This window comes from Onychostoma macrolepis, chromosome 21 (assembly GCF_012432095.1).
Source record: "Onychostoma macrolepis isolate SWU-2019 chromosome 21, ASM1243209v1, whole genome shotgun sequence".
Lineage (NCBI taxonomy): Eukaryota > Metazoa > Chordata > Actinopteri > Cypriniformes > Cyprinidae > Onychostoma > Onychostoma macrolepis.
In genome coordinates, this window is record NC_081175.1 from 11,086,357 (window position 1) to 11,102,150 (window position 15,794).

Here is a 15,794-nt window from a genome sequence, read left to right on the forward strand (position 1 = left end):
TGAGTCAGTGTGGCCTGTTCAAGATGTTTTGAAAGCGCTACTCTACAGAGCCACAGTGTTTACACTTTTTTTTTTGGTTGTTGAGGAAACCAACTTCTAGTTCCAGCATATTAAACTGATAGGGGCCATATTTAAATATTAAAGTGTTTTCTTTTTTTACAGACACAAACAAAATGTAACATTTAACAAAAAACATTGATCTCCTTTGCCCCGGTGAAGCAAAAATACTACTCTGAACATTTAATTGCAAATCTTGTGAACATTTTAAACACAATATGAGGGAACAGACCTTATCATTGGCTAATTTATCATCTGCTTTTTTTCTGTCTGCATTTCAGCTAGAAAGTTAATGTGAAATTGTAACTAAATTAGTATTGACTGCAAATCCTTTTAGGAATTGTTTGTTGAGCTGCAAATGAATTGTTAATGAGTAATTCTTTTTTTCAGCCATCACACTTCACTGGCTTTTCATTGTCTTCTACTGAAGCGCTCCACCCCTTAGATACTACAGATGACATGCTTTTGTCTACTAACATTCAAGCAAGACAAAAAATATTAACTGATTGGAATCTAGGATAGGTTGTTGTATTCATGTTCATAAATAAAGACCTGTAAAGAACCTGTAGATATGTTGACCCCATGGCTTTCCTGGAGCCTTTTTTAACTTATGTAGGTGTGTGTTGAAATACACAGGGTGACATCAAGTTCCTGGTAAGCAGCATTTTTTTAATTGACGACATCCTTTGTTTGTTTTGAGTTATTTAACATGTACTTAGCAGAATCTCGAGAGAAAAGTGCAACACTCTTGAGTGGTCCCTTCCCCCAGCACCAGTGTGCATCACTTCACTGGAAGTGGTTCCCATGGGTGTAAACTTAACACCTGCACTGCAACAGGCTATTTAAAGCAGAGCTGCGCTTACCATTTTCTCACTGTCAGCAATGACAGCTACAGCTGGTCTAATCTTTGGCCATTCAGTCTGAAACCTCATGGAAATAACAGCAAAACTATTAATAATTGCTATAGTGTTTCAATTCAATGGTAGAATTATTTTTTTTTTCAAAAGGTCAGAATTTTTAAACTCTGTTTATGTCCTTATTGTCCACAGAAATCTTTACAAAACACTTCCTGATGTTCTCAACCTTACTGGTCACAGACAATCATGGTTTTGACTTCTAGTTCTCTGGCATTTTAACTACAATTCTGGATAAGGGTTAGGGTTAGGACAGGACAAGTCATTGTTCTCTGAGGGTTCACAGTGTAGTAATCTTATGGAACTGCTGAGCCTGAGTAAATTACTATATAGACTTAAATGTAGAGCATAATGCTTGTATTTTTACACTGAAAAGAATCTGTTAGACGGAATGCAGTTTTCATGAATCTTTTTTAGATTCACGTTGGCTGATTTTTAAGTCATAAGTACAAACAAATCCAGACCAAATCGCATTTTAGAAATAAAAAAAAGGTTTTCCCAACAAAAAAATGGAACCATCTACATTTCAATAACCTTTTTCTTTTGGACAAAGATTTGTTGGGATTGAGGTTGGTCTACTGTGTACTGCTCTTAGATATTTTTGTGAAATTCTTTTTGGAAATGATGAAACATTTGTTCTTCTCAGCTGTAAAGGAAGTAATTCAAATTCAAAAAGCACAAATGCAAATGTTTTATTTTCATAGAATTTCCAAAGAACCTCCTTCCACAGGTGTCTGAGTGTGACTTTGCAAGTTGAAGCTCATATCCACACTGACTTACCACATTCAGAAGAGATTCTACACCAAGAAAAAAATGGTCAACGGCTGCTTTAGCTTTCGTAATATTCAAAGAAATCGACCTCTGCGATGAGTCTTGCAATGGATTTTCACACAACGTAATGATGAAGCCACTTCCTCGAAGAAATGTTCTTGATTTGATACACCCAAACTGTCGAGTCAATGAGAATATTTTACATGTGTAATATGTTTCACAGTTTTAAAAGATTTAAAAAAAACAATATTACGCTTTCATCTGTTTTCACTTGCCAAGTTGAATTTAAATTAATAAAATAATAATAAAAAACCCAGACAATCAATAGTCTCTTACATATTATACAAAACGGTTGGCTCATGTACAGTTTTTTGATCAATGTATCAGCCCCTGTGATTGTCATATATTGCGAACAGAAGAGGACAGACGGTGCGAGCTGATGATTAACACATCCAACGAAGGCCAATCAGAAAGCTCAGCCTCACACGGCGCAATTCAAATCTTAATACCGAACACTGCATTGACGTATACCGAGAAAATTCATGAGGAACGATACTTAAAGTGTCGAGACACTGGCGTTCCTTTTGAGTATGTTCCAGTGTAGTTTCACAAACACGTATGGGAGCAGGTGATGCTGTTTTATTGAGCACTGCGGCATGAAAGTGCGGTGAACTGATTGTGTTTTTTTGTGATGGTTTGATATGCAGTCATGAAAAACCAAAGCAGTGAGCCATCACACTATCATCACTTGAATGTCCGCCACTCACAGCCAGTCCGAAATGACTAAAAAATATTTACCACTTTCTATAAAGTCAAAAGGTCACTACAAAATCATTGTTCACAAGTGCTTTTTTCTCAATATTGGGTCATAGTGTTCTTGCTGCTGCCTGTTGGTTCTCCATTTTTGGGAAACGTCTCTGCAGCGCTCTGTTGTTTCTCTCCGTAGGAGATGGTGTGGCATCAGCGACGGCTGAACTCTGTTACCTCCTGCCCATCTCGTTCTGTTTGAGGAACTGGATGTTAGCGCTGCTGTCCGCCAGTTCAGGGTACTGCTCTACCGGGAGAACGTAGTAGCCCTCGTAGCCCGCGACCTTCCCAATGGCTAACAGTTGTTGCTTCTCATTTTCAGCCCACACGCGTCCTCCTTCCCTGCCCTCGCGCACTTGCCGTTGCTCCCTGGCCCAGGCTCCAGACAGCGCCCTCTGGTGGGCTTGTTCCAGCAGGCGGCTCCGCTCCTTTTCCAGAACCTCTGCTGACAGCCCGTACCGGATGCTGTATGTGAGTTTGGCGGAGTGGATTTCTAAAGTGACACCCCGGCGGGAGCGCCCGCTGACTGTCACATTGATCCCGCTCTCCAGCGTCTTATGGCCGCTGCTGAGTCCCAGGGCCAATAGGTCGCTGTCAGCCAGTCCGAGCTTCACGAAGAAGTGGCAGTCTCGTCCATCAATGGTGTAATGCGTGCCGTCCAGGTAGATGGCGTTGCTGAGGATCTGTGATATTTTGCGACTGTCTTCGCTAGCTGAGCTGGACAGGTCTGTTAATACGTGACCATCCTTGATAGCGATCATCATGCCTTTGCCTACGATGGGTGTGCTGGTGCCAAACCAGTAACCGGGCTTGTCGCGCTTGGTGCGCCGCTGTTTGTTGAGCCGCCTCCCCTCAAGAACCATGAAGGCCTGGTTGTGTCTGTCCACTGAATGCTGAACTCCAGTGAAAAGCTGTAAAATGGGTGAACAGTTAGTGACACCTGATAAAAGTGGTTCAGCAATACTATGATACATATGGCCACTTTCAGTTTTAGGTTGTCTGATGTGTCTAAGGTAGGGTTGCCACACGTCCCTTAAAATACGGAATCGTCCCGTATTTAAAGGTAAAATGATGCATCCCGAATCAAATCAATACGGGATGCGATTTGTCCCGTATTTTACAAATGCCAACATATAGTTGAATCAACAAATAAGTATTTTGCCCTGTTTATAATACTAATAGCAATTATAATGAAATCAATTTTATACGAGGTATTAGATAAGCTCATTTGCGCGTGATTGCATTTTGACGGAGTTTCCAGAACACGCACTGTTAAAGCCCTTTCACACAAGCGCAGCATGCGCTAAACAAACCGGTGCGGTTTTAAAACATTTAGGAGGTCACATCCGTCCTCTCTCCAGATGTAGGATTGAATGGGAAAGTTATCAATGGGTCTGTGCAGTAACTAATGATGAACGCGCAGTTCGCAGAGAAGCATTTCAGTTGCTCACGGTGAACTGTCTGACTTAAAGGGAGAGTTCACCGCAAAATGAAAATTTTGTCATCGTTTACAAGCCCACATGTTGTTCCAAACCTTAATAATTTCTTTCTTCTGTTGAACATAAAAGATGATACTTTGAAGAATGTGGGTAACCAAAGAGTTTTCTAGTCCCCAATGATTCTGATAGTATTTATTTATTTATTTATTTTTTGAAGTTACCGAGGACCAGAAGCTTTTTGGTTACCTGCATTCTTCAAAGTATCATTTTCATTTTTGGGTGAACCATAAAGTGACAGACACATCTGTGCTTCAAGGTATAGGCCTATTGTTTTATTAAAATTTGGATAGTCTGTTAATATAATATTCCATACATTATCAGAGCTTGGTAGACATAATTATTATATTTTTTTGACATTATTAGTTTGATTTAATGGATTATAATTAATGTTAGACCCTATTTATTAATTTATAATTTATATTAATCATAAATATATACATAACAAATAATCAAAAATGTCATTTACAATTTTTTTTTTTTAATGCTAAATTATTTAGATGAAAATGGGACAAATAAATATAGCCCTAATTTGAGCAAATTAATAAAAATAAATAAATAAAAACTCATCCATCCAGGTAACAGCTGCAGAATTGTCAAAAAAGACTAATAATAATTAATAGTTATAAATAATCAAATTTAAAGTAACAATATTAATATGTTCCGTTGGAAGTTTACATACTTGAGCATGTTTTTTTTTTTCTTTTTTGGTCGTGAATGGGTGTCCCTTATTTTGCCTCGCTGAAGGTGGCAACCCTAGTCTAAGGTACAGTATGTGTGAGAGCATTTCAGACAATTTGACAGAAAAGTAGTTTTTTTTTTTTTGTCCATTCTATTGCCTTACAAACAATTAGTTTTCTGTGATGTATTCTACATTGTTGTTGCAAATTCTGCAGATTTGCCCCCAGGATAATGTTATTTAGCTGGCTAACATAAATGAGGTTTTGTTGAAATTGCAAAAATAACTTTTTTTTTTTCTTTTTTTTTTAAACATTCACTACTGTTCAAAAGTTTTTTTAAGTTTTTGAGACTTAATATTTTTGAAGGACGTTTTTATGTTCACCAAGGCTGCTTTTATTTGATCAAAAATACAGTAAAACGGTAATATCGTGAAATACAATTGCAATTTAAAATAACTTTTTTCTATTTGAATCTATTTTAAAAGGTTATTTATTCCTGTGATGACACAGCTGAATTTTCAGCTATTAGGCTACTCCAGACTTCAGTGTCACATGATGCTTCAGAAATCATTCTAATATGCTGATTTTGTGCTCAAGAAACTTTTCTTCTTTAATCTTTATTATAACAGTTGCACATGCTTTATATTTTTGTGTAAACCATGATACGTTTTTTTGAGTAGTTCAAGTTCAAAGCTTGCACAGCATTTCTTTGAAATTATAAATTACTTTCATTTTTATCAGTTTAAGGCTTCATAACTGAAGAAGTATTAATTTCTAAATAAAAAGTCTTACTGTTTTGAACGATACTGAACCGAAAGATTTGAATGGTAGTGAACATATTTGTAACTAAAACATTTTGCAAATTGTCTTCATAAATGTGTTTAAAAATAATTTTTGTGAAGAAAAAACATCAAATTAAAAAATATATAAGAATACATGGAGTATAATCTGATAATTCTAAACATTATATGGTCAGTGAAAATATTGAATGTAAAATGGTGAAGCCATTTGCTCAGTAAATGTTGACAATTTTAATTGAAAAATGATTGCCAAATCAAACTGACCTGAATGTTATCAGAGTCCTGACTGGCAAGTATCTCATAAGGAGGGTCAACAAAGTAAAGCGAGTGTCTAGGAAACCCTGGAATGATGTTGCTGAGCTGGAAGCCAAACATAACCAGCCAACTCTTCACATCTGCAAGACAAAACAGGGAAAAAATTGCTTTTACAAGCTGTCACAGGAACCATGTGACACAGTCATTTACACATCTAATCTCAAAATATACAAAGCAGAACATTTGGTCACACTCTCACCTGTCACATAGTTTTTCACATCAATCATATCGCTGAGTGGATTATTGTTCTTAAACATATACAGGTTGAATGGAGCTGGCTCTTTGCCTATCTTTGGCCACAATGTATGGTCAGGTGCGATCCATCTTCCTGCCAGCACGTCGTAGTCTCTCTGGGCGAAGTGCACCAGCTTTGTGAGAGGATCATAAAGCCCTCCATGAAAGCCCAATATGAGCTGGAAATCCGGGTTGGAATCATGATAGATCTCTCCGTACGCCGTGTACTGCATCTGCTTGACCATCTGCCCATTGCTGCTGAAGATGGCCAGCGGAGTGCCTACGTTGTCAGAGGCGATGTAGTATTCCTCCCCACCGCTGACCTCCATAGCAAATAGATGACCCTGCAGGTCATAGTAGAAGGAGGTGATTTCGGCTCTCGAGTGGTTGTAAACATGGGTGACCCGAGTGGGGTAGTTCAAGTCGGCGTAGAAATACTGCTGATGCTCGCCTTCGTTAGTTCTGCGGGAGACACGACGGCCCAAGCCATCGTAGCGGTAGCGGACGCTCCAACCTCCTGCTGTGCGGCTGTAGGCTCGCTCGAGAAGACCTTTGGAATTGTACTCAAAGATGTCCGAGCCCCTCTGTGCAAGCACACCATCCTCATCGAGCTGATACTGCATATCGCCGAGCCGTGTGATTCGGTCTCGAAGATCGTAGCGTAGTGGCAGCAGACGGGCGCTGTTACCGGGGTTAAGCAAATGGAGATTTCCGTTTAGGTCGTAGCTGTAGCGCCAAGTAGACCAGTCATCAACCTTGACACCAACAAGCTGGCCGTCACCATCATATTCATAGCGGTACTGTGTGGTGTTAGCATATGGACCGATCTTCAGTTCACGTTTAATTACACGACCCATACTGTCATACTGCACCGTCATCCAATACATCAACGAGCGGAAGATCTCGTACTGCACTTCCTTGATGCGGCCATGTGCATCAAAATGCTTACTGAGCGTCATCACTGCTGTGGTAATGATTTGGTTGATGTCGTAGTATATGATGCCAAACTTGCCGAAGTGTTCGACCTTACCAGAAATCTCATCGTAGCGGTACAGGTCCACAGGAAGTGGGGTTTCCCCTATTACTGGCTTTATGCTGGCCACCCTGAAGCTGTTGTCATGATAGGTGTAGTCAAAACGAGCATTGACCATTCCTTCCTCTGAGAAGCGGTACATCTGTTTGTCCACTAGGGGGCCAAGTTTGCGATAGCGAATGGTGCAAGAGAAGCCTCCGCTCTGTAAGTTGACCATTTTAAGCACTCCAGTCGTTTCATCATAGCCAAAGGTGACGGCAGTGGCATCATACAGCACCTCCGAGAGCTTTCCGAGCTTCCCGTACTTGTAGAGCACACGCCGGCCCGTTCCGAGGTAGAATGTAGCGCGTGGACGCCCATCCTCGCTGAAGTCGTGGATAATGGTGGCATTGCTCTCAGGGGGGTTGTAGGTGTTGCGAATGTAACCAACAGACACGTGGGTGGCCATAGTGTGTCTGGCCATGCTTGGCATAGTGACCGCCGTGAGCCGTCCCGCTGTGTCAAAATCAAAGACGTACTGTTTCTGACTCTGCTGGAGCAGCAACACCATGGACTGCAGAGTGAAAGAGAAGGAGAAAAATGAAAGGGTGAACAAAATGAGTATATTAACACCGTAGGAAAAACAAATCTTTTGTTGTGGCTGAAAAGAGTCAACTCACTTTGTCCATGTAGCTGAAGCTCCAAACTTTCCCATCAACAAAGGTTCGGGACAGGATCCGTCCAAATGTGTCAAACTCACTTTTCTCGCTCATGCTGCCCCTCTGCAAGCCCACCAACCGGCCAGTGGGTGAATAAGACACATTGACCAGAGCTAAGCTGCTGCTGGGGAGCCAGGTGGCCGGTCGGCCCTGGGCGTCATAGATGATGCGTAGAGTGAACTTTCGGTGGTCATCGTAGATCTTCTCTGTTCTGGTGTTGCGGTCATAGTCAATGGACAGAAGGTTTCTGCTGTGGACCTACGGGAAAACATTTAAGGTTTCTAGAAGTTCTACATTCAAACATCAAATGTTGCAGTTTCCATAGCAAATTTCAACTGATTAATTGTTTATATTATCACAGAATGTAAAGTATCCCATTGCCAAGCTTTAAACTGCTAAATGTGTATATGTGTGTGTGAATTTCTGTAAAGCTGCTTTGAACACTGAGCACTATACAAATAAAATCGACTTTACTTGACTTGACAACTAACTTCAATCATAAAAAGAAAAGCTTACGCGCAACTTCCTGCCAAACACTGTGACCTTGCCCTTGGTCAGCTCTTTTCTCATGCGCCATTCGATAGAGTTGAGGCCACTGTCAGTGGGTAGAGTGATGTTGCGTCTCCCAATGGTCGGGCTCACTGATCCTGCAATTATGTGCGGTTCAGTGTGAAAGCTGATGCCCATTCCATTAGCATAGGACACTCGCAGTGTGCCGTTGTGGTACAACTGATAGCTATTCCTCACTTGGTCTGTGAAAAGGCAACAAGAATATAGGCAAAGAATTATAAAGTCTGATTATATTCTTTACATTATAAGCAAACATTATATAATATTTCACATATCATTATGAATGTACACATATAAAAGTTTAGTTAAGATTTGTTTTTTAAAGAAGTCTCTTACACTCATCAAGGCTGCATTTATTTGATCAAAAATACAGTGAAAACAGTAATTTTAAATAATCGTTTTATATCAAAGTATTTTAAAATGTAAATTATTCCTGTGATGCTGAATTTTCAGTATCATTACTCCAGTTTTCAGTGTCACATGATCCTTCAGAAATCATTCTAATTTGCTGATTTGGTGCTCAAGAAACATTACATATTATAAACATTAAAACATGTTTTGCTGTTTAATATTTTTCTGAAAACTTTGATACAGTTTCTTAGGGTTCTTTGATGATTTTAAATTTAAAAATAAAAATGATTTTGTAACATAATAAATGAGTTTACAGTAACTTTAGATTTTTTAAATGAATGCATCCATGCTGAATAAAAGTGTTATTTTCTAACCTGACCACAAACATTTGAATGGTTTTAAATGGTCAAATAAGTTTTTTAAGTAAAACAGAAAAAAAGAATAGTAAAACTAAATCAAATATCCTAGCATCTACAATCCAGAGAAGTCCAGACAGATAAAATCATGCTGACACCAAACTTTTAAATGGTAGTGAAATTCTTATGAAAATATATAAATATTGTTTCATGGCATTTATGTACACTAACTATTATCTATCTGTGAAGTATGTGTGTATTAAGGCGAGTTAATATGAAGTGTTCCCTAAAACCAGCCTCATTTAATTTAGTATGAAGCATTGGCTCTGATCTGACAGTCTATTGTGCATTAGGGGAAACGCAGCACTGTGGGGCGGATGTGTATAATGCAGCTTTTGGTTATAAAGAAGATTTAGCTTTGGCTAAAAGCAGCACAAACATCTTCAGTTCGATTTACAAGCTATAATTGGATCAGACGCTGTTTTCCACAGAAATGTACCTGGGAAACACAATCATGTACAATTTCAAAGTCATAAAAAAAATCCAAGTGCATTTTGGTACACTGTTAACAAGCAGAGGGCACCCAAAGGGTTGGTTTTCATGTAATTTGTCTTGAGTAAACAGCAAAAGCATACTCTTTACAGGAAGTTACAAGTAAGTTGCGTGAGAGAATCCATCAACACATAATCCACTGGATATAAAAGAAGAGTTTAAGCCTTCAAGCTTTTGCCTTCTGAAAGAACCCCTAAAGGCAGCCTATGGTAAATTGTAAAATGATGATTTCTCTGCTCTGCTGGACTCACACATTCAAACAATGTGGCCTCCCTGTGGGTAGTAAAGAGAAACATCCGTCTACCTGCCTGCTGTGTGTTTTGGTCTTAATGGATGTGATTTAGAGGGGAGACGGGGGGCATCAGCATGAGATCTGGACTGAGATATGTTCCTTCTGTGTTGTGTACCTTGAACCACAGTGTAGGACGCCTCTACGGACGAGAGATTAGTGATGACTGTGACATCATCATCTCTGTTTGAGCTCTCCATGTCAATATTGATGGTCTCCTCCATCTCACGATGCAGACTGGTCACCACACCAGTGGGATATGTGACGTTGGTTAGACGACCTTCACTGTCATAGCTGAGAAGAAGAGATACAAGACAAAACTCACTAACAACACGAATACAATAAATAGTCAGCACTGTCTTTGCACAATTATTTCTTTAATTAATTTATAATGAATTTTTTATGGTTGAAATAGTTTGAAACCAATGTTATTTTAGCACTATTTATATCATTTTTAATATTTTAAATGAGCTTTTATTTTGTATTCTCTTTTTTATTTTAGTTTGCGTTTTAGTAATTTTGTTATATGCTTTTGTCATTTTTTTTATTATTATTATTTTTATCTTCCTATATACCTTTTTATAATTTAAGTATAATTTTAGTGATTGTAGTACTTCAACTTTCAAAAAGGCCATTTTTTTTATTTTTAAATTTTCAAGTTTCAGTTGCCAAAAACGACTGGTAATTGAAAAATGCTAAAATTATATATATATATATATATATATAAAACACTGTTTGAAACAACCACAACTGTACATCTATTTAATGTCTAAAGCAGTTCTAGCATACAGACACTAGATGGCTGCAGGACCAAAGCGGTGCACTAGATGAGGATTCAAGTCAAGATGATAACCACAGTGCTTAGAAACAAAAGAAGTCAAAATTCATTGTCTATAACAACATCTATGAGACACTGGGGGCCAATTTTGAACACTCACACCACTTTTACACTGAAAATTTGACCACAAAAACCATCATTATATTCTCTATCCAGCTTAACAAAGTACTAAATGCGCTGAAATATCACTAGGTCATTTTAAATTAAGTCAATATCAGTCATTTCAGTGCAAACAAACCACATTTCATGTAAATTGGGTTTAATATAGATTATCTTATTAACAATGCCCAATAAACATGGTGTTATTACTACCCACGAAAAACAGATGTAAACAGAATTTTATTAAAAAGAGATTTCCCTGCATATTGCAGCAGTTATTCATCAAATAATAACCAAACACATGTCTAGAGATCTAGTGCAGTTATTACCCTTAACGTAAGAAAGTTATTCTCACTGAATTCCCCCTGAAACTTTGCGACTAATGAGTTTTTATATTTTTGAGTGTTTTAAATGAATTTCCTTAAGATTTCCAGATTTGCCTTTCTCTAAGTTCTATCGTCACACTGCACATTTCATACTCACTTGTAAAAGTTTGTCCATCCGGTTTCATCTGACTTGGAGGCTAAAAGTTCTGTGTTAGTGTAATAACTAAGCTGTGCCACTTCCTGGCTGAGGGCAGACACTGAACGTAGGCTGCCGGCTGGGTCCATTCCCAGTGTTACCACCTGGTTCTCTGGCAACAGCACAAGCCTGATAGAGCCAGACGCCTCCCTCCTCACCCGAAGTGTATTGTTAGAGGCATCGGTAACTGCTGCCAACTCTCCGTCCAGCCCGTAGGTAAAGTTATACAGGGCCAAGCCTGTAATGAGGCTAACCGTTTGCCTATGAAGGCCGTCAGGACCAAACACATATAGCTCCTGTTCCAGAGATGAGCCCACTTCATATTGTCCGCTTGCTGTGGCGTTAGGGCGGTTGCTGCGGACCGAACGTACACGGATATTGTTCAGGTCAGCGATGTACAGGGTACCATCTGGTGACACAGCCAGCGAAGCAGGACAATTGAGGCTGGCGTCCGCAGCGTAGCCCTCATCTCCTGAGAAACAGTTGCAGTTGACGTCATTCTTGCAGTCGCATTCAGAGGCAGCGCCAGCAAGCAGGGAGATCTCGCCACTGGTGCTAACTTGCCGTATGCGATTGATGCGCTTCTCATCGGTTTCGGCAATATAGAGCACACCTGTGTGGGAGATGGCGATGGCCGTGGCACTCTCCAAGGCAGAATGGATTGCTAGTTTGCTGAGCGAGTAATCAATGCCAGGGACCTGGCAGTGCATGGGCCGCCCTGCAATAATGCTGACCTGGTGGTTCTCAGAGATACGCAGGATGACGTTATTCTCCAGCACATACAGAGAGTTGTCCATAGGGTTGATGGCCAGGTCTGTAGGCCACTCCAGACGTACCTGATGTTAAGAAACATTAAATGTGAAGAGTACATTAACACAAAAAAGGACGATATGGGCATGCTGAGCAGTTGTGGTCTTCGAGTGTAAATTAAGCTTTGCCCAGTGGGATTTCCCTGCCTCTGCTTTTGATATCTCCCTTTCTGTTCGTTTGATCCCCAAAGGGGATCTGTTTTATCCTTGCTTCTGGTCAAACTGAATGCATTTCCCATTTCTGACAGCAGATTTCCTACTGGCATTTATAAAAAAATATGTGTTACAGATTCTTCCGAGTGGAACGAATCAGCAGGCCTGTGAATTTATTACAGTGATAGACAAATGATGACAGCTGCTTGATTGATAATCCAGTTCCATTGTTTGTCACTACCATTGTCAAATGTTAATACCCAAGGAGACACTCTGACAAGCAAATACTGGCAAGCGCAAGCTCAAAGACGCAGGAATGAAACATGAAGAAAAATGCATTCCACAGTGCAAACTGAAATAAACAGGCTGAAATGTGTTTACACAACTGTGTTTGACAATTTATCTTTATGCTTCATGGGGCCTGTAAATTGTTTAAAAAATAGTATTCAGTAAGTTACTTGTTAAATTTATTTAGCTTAAACAGTTAGCCTATTTCATTTACTTTTATTTTCACTGTATAGTTACATTGTCAAAACCTCAACGATGACAAATGTGTGTTTTTTTTTAAACAAGCATGTTTGATCAATATTAATTTACATAGCGTGCCATCAAACTTGCTCAAAAGAATTTATAATATACTCTGTTAAGCAAATTATCTGTCTCTGATTTTATAAAATAATCTTGATAATTAACAATGTTAATTTTAATCGATTGTTTCTATGTAAGGACACACATTTCATTGCTTCTGCATTCTGCATTACAAATGACAAATGAGTGATTTTCATATCCATTGAGATTGGTCAGGGCATGTATGTGATATTCAAGAAGTTAATTTGAACTTGCACACACTGCAGACAAATTCAAATAAGATGCAATACATCTATACACATTATAGGGCATCTGAACTAGGCATTTTAGCACAGATTTCAACAACCATTCATTTATTTTTAGGAGCATGAACCTATCTTGATAGACCGTCAACTGAGTGCAAGTGCAAGAGAGTTGAGAAAAGTAATTACAACCTGGCTGACATCCATGCTGGAGTCACAGCTGAGGGGCCTGACTGCAGTCAGGTCATTGGTCTTTATCAGAGTGGAGATAATGCCATTCTGATCTACTTTTCGTATCATGGTAGCATCCACAAAGTACATCAGGCCATTCTTATCCAATGCAACACCTGCATGAAAGAACCGACAGTGAATAAACTCAATACTGATAAATGAATATCTGTTTCACTCAATAATGAAACAAAGAGATCATGCTTTAAAGATTTTTCTTAAAACTAGACATGAAATAGACTTGCAGTTGTTTAAAGGACTGAGAAATCGAGTAACTAAGGAATTTCGTATTTTAAAATCAAATTACTACATTCACATATTATCTGAAGCTAAGGGAAATGGTAATATAATATGGAAAAAATTAATAGTTTAATAAAACCAAAAAGTAAAGCTCAGGATAAATATATCTTTAAAGTTGGAGATGAAATTGTTCATGACTAAAAAAGAATTGCAAATATATTTAATGATTTTTTTATTCAATCAGTAAAAGATCTTGCATCTAATTTTTTAAAAGTTGAAGTTGATAGGCAGTACATAGAGGTGGATCAAGATGCTAATCAATTTGAGAATATGGAGGATAACATTAAATTATTTGATATTCAGGAAGTGGATCAATCTTTAATTTTGAGAACTATTAATGAATTAAAAACTATATATTCTAAAGATATACAGTGGGGCAAAAAAGTATTTAGTCAGTCACCAATTGTGCAAGTTCTCCCACTTAAAGAGATGAGAGAGGCCTGTAATTTTCATCATAGGTATACCTCAACTATGAGAGACAAAATGAGGGGGAAAAAAAATCCAGAAAAATCACATTGTAGGATTTTTAAAGAATTTATTTGCAAATTATGGTGGAAAATAAGTATTTGGTCAATAACAAAATTTCATCTCAATACTTTGTTATATACCCTTTGTTGGCAATGACAGAGGTCAAACATTTTCTGTAAGTCTTCACAAGGTTTTCACACACTGTTGCTGGTATTTTGGCCCATTCCTCCATGCAGATCTCCTCTAGAGCAGTAATGTTTTGGGGCTGTCGCTGGGCAACACGGACTTTCAACTCCCTCCAAAGATTTTCGATGGGGTTGAGATCTGGAGACTGGCTAGGCCACTCCAGGACCTTGAAATGCTTCTTACAAAGCCACTCCTTCGTTGCCCGGGCGGTGTGTTTGGGATCATTGTCATGCTGAAAGACCCAGCCACGTTTCATCTTCAATGCCCTTGCTGATGGAAGGAGGTTTTCACTCAAAATCTCACGATACATGGCCCCATTCATTCTTTCGTTTACACGGATCAGTCGTCCTGGTCCCTTTGCAGAAAAACAGCCCCAAAGCATGATGTTTCCACCCCCATGCTTCACAGTAGGTATGATGTTCTGTGGATGCAACTCAGCATTCTTTCTCCTCCAAACACGACAAGTTGAGTTTTTACCAAAAAGTTATATTTTGGTTTCATCTGACCTTATGACATTCTCCCAATCCTCTTCTGGATCATCCAAATGCTCTCAAGCAAACTTCAGACGGGCCCGGACATGTACTGGCTTAAGCAGGGGGACACATCTGGCACTGCAGGATTTGAGGCCTTTGTTACTTTGGTCCCAGCTCTCTGCAGGTCATTCACTAGGTCCCCCCGTGTGGTTCTGGGATTTTTGCTCACAGTTCTTGTGATCATTTTGACCCCACGGGGTGAGATCTTGCGTGGAGCCCCAGATCGAGGGAGATTATCAGTGGTCTTGTATGTCTTCCATTTTCTAATAATTGCTCCCACAGTTGATTTCTTCACACCAAGCTGCTTACCTATTGCAGATTCAGTCTTCCCAGCCTGGTGCAGGTCTACCATTTTGTTTCTGGTGTCCTTTGACAGCTCTTGTTCTTGGCCATGGTGGAGTTTGGAGTTTGTTTGAGGTTGTGGACAGGTGTCTTTTATACTGATAACGAGTTCAAACAGATGCCATTAATACAGGTAACGAGTGGAGGACAGAGGAGCCTCTTAAAGAAGAAGTTACAGGTCTGTGAGAGCCAGAAATCTTGCTTGTTTGTAGGTGACCAAATACTTATTTTACCAAGGAATTTACCAATTAATTCTTTAAAAATCCTACAATGTGATTTTCTGGATTTTGTTTTCTCATTTTGTCTCTCATAGTTGAGGTATACCTATGATCAAAATTACAGGCCTCTCTCATCTTTTTAAGTCGGAGAACTTGCACAATTGGTGGCTGACTAAATACTTTTTTGCCCCACTGTATATAATCTTGACACTGTCTTTTTAAAAAAAATGTAAGTGCTTTAGTCAAGCCCCTTACTCATCTAATTAATCTTTCTATCAGAACTGGGCAGTTTCCTGATAGTTGGAAAAAAAGCATTGGTAAAGCCTATTTTCAAATCTGGGAATT

At 39.1% G+C, this 15,794-nt stretch overlaps 1 protein-coding gene across 10 annotated transcripts in view; it reads right to left on the reverse strand.

The window, feature by feature from the left end:
* Nucleotides 1–48: 48 nt before the first annotated feature.
* The window catches only part of tenm2b (teneurin transmembrane protein 2b), a 191,887-nt gene continuing 176,141 nt past the window's right edge, over nucleotides 49–15,794 (reverse strand). For all 10 annotated transcript variants that reach the window (XM_058759077.1, XM_058759075.1, XM_058759085.1 and 7 more), the window contains 8 exons: nucleotides 13,367–13,521; nucleotides 11,344–12,218; nucleotides 10,042–10,217; nucleotides 8,322–8,557; nucleotides 7,767–8,063; nucleotides 6,040–7,660; nucleotides 5,790–5,920; nucleotides 49–3,460 (listed from right to left, as the gene is read on the reverse strand). In XM_058759077.1, the coding sequence (XP_058615060.1) occupies nucleotides 2,723–3,460; nucleotides 5,790–5,920; nucleotides 6,040–7,660; nucleotides 7,767–8,063; nucleotides 8,322–8,557; nucleotides 10,042–10,217; nucleotides 11,344–12,218; nucleotides 13,367–13,521 (4,229 nt within the window). In that variant the 3' untranslated portion in view covers nucleotides 49–2,722. The remainder of the gene's footprint in view (nucleotides 3,461–5,789; nucleotides 5,921–6,039; nucleotides 7,661–7,766; nucleotides 8,064–8,321; nucleotides 8,558–10,041; nucleotides 10,218–11,343; nucleotides 12,219–13,366; nucleotides 13,522–15,794) is intronic.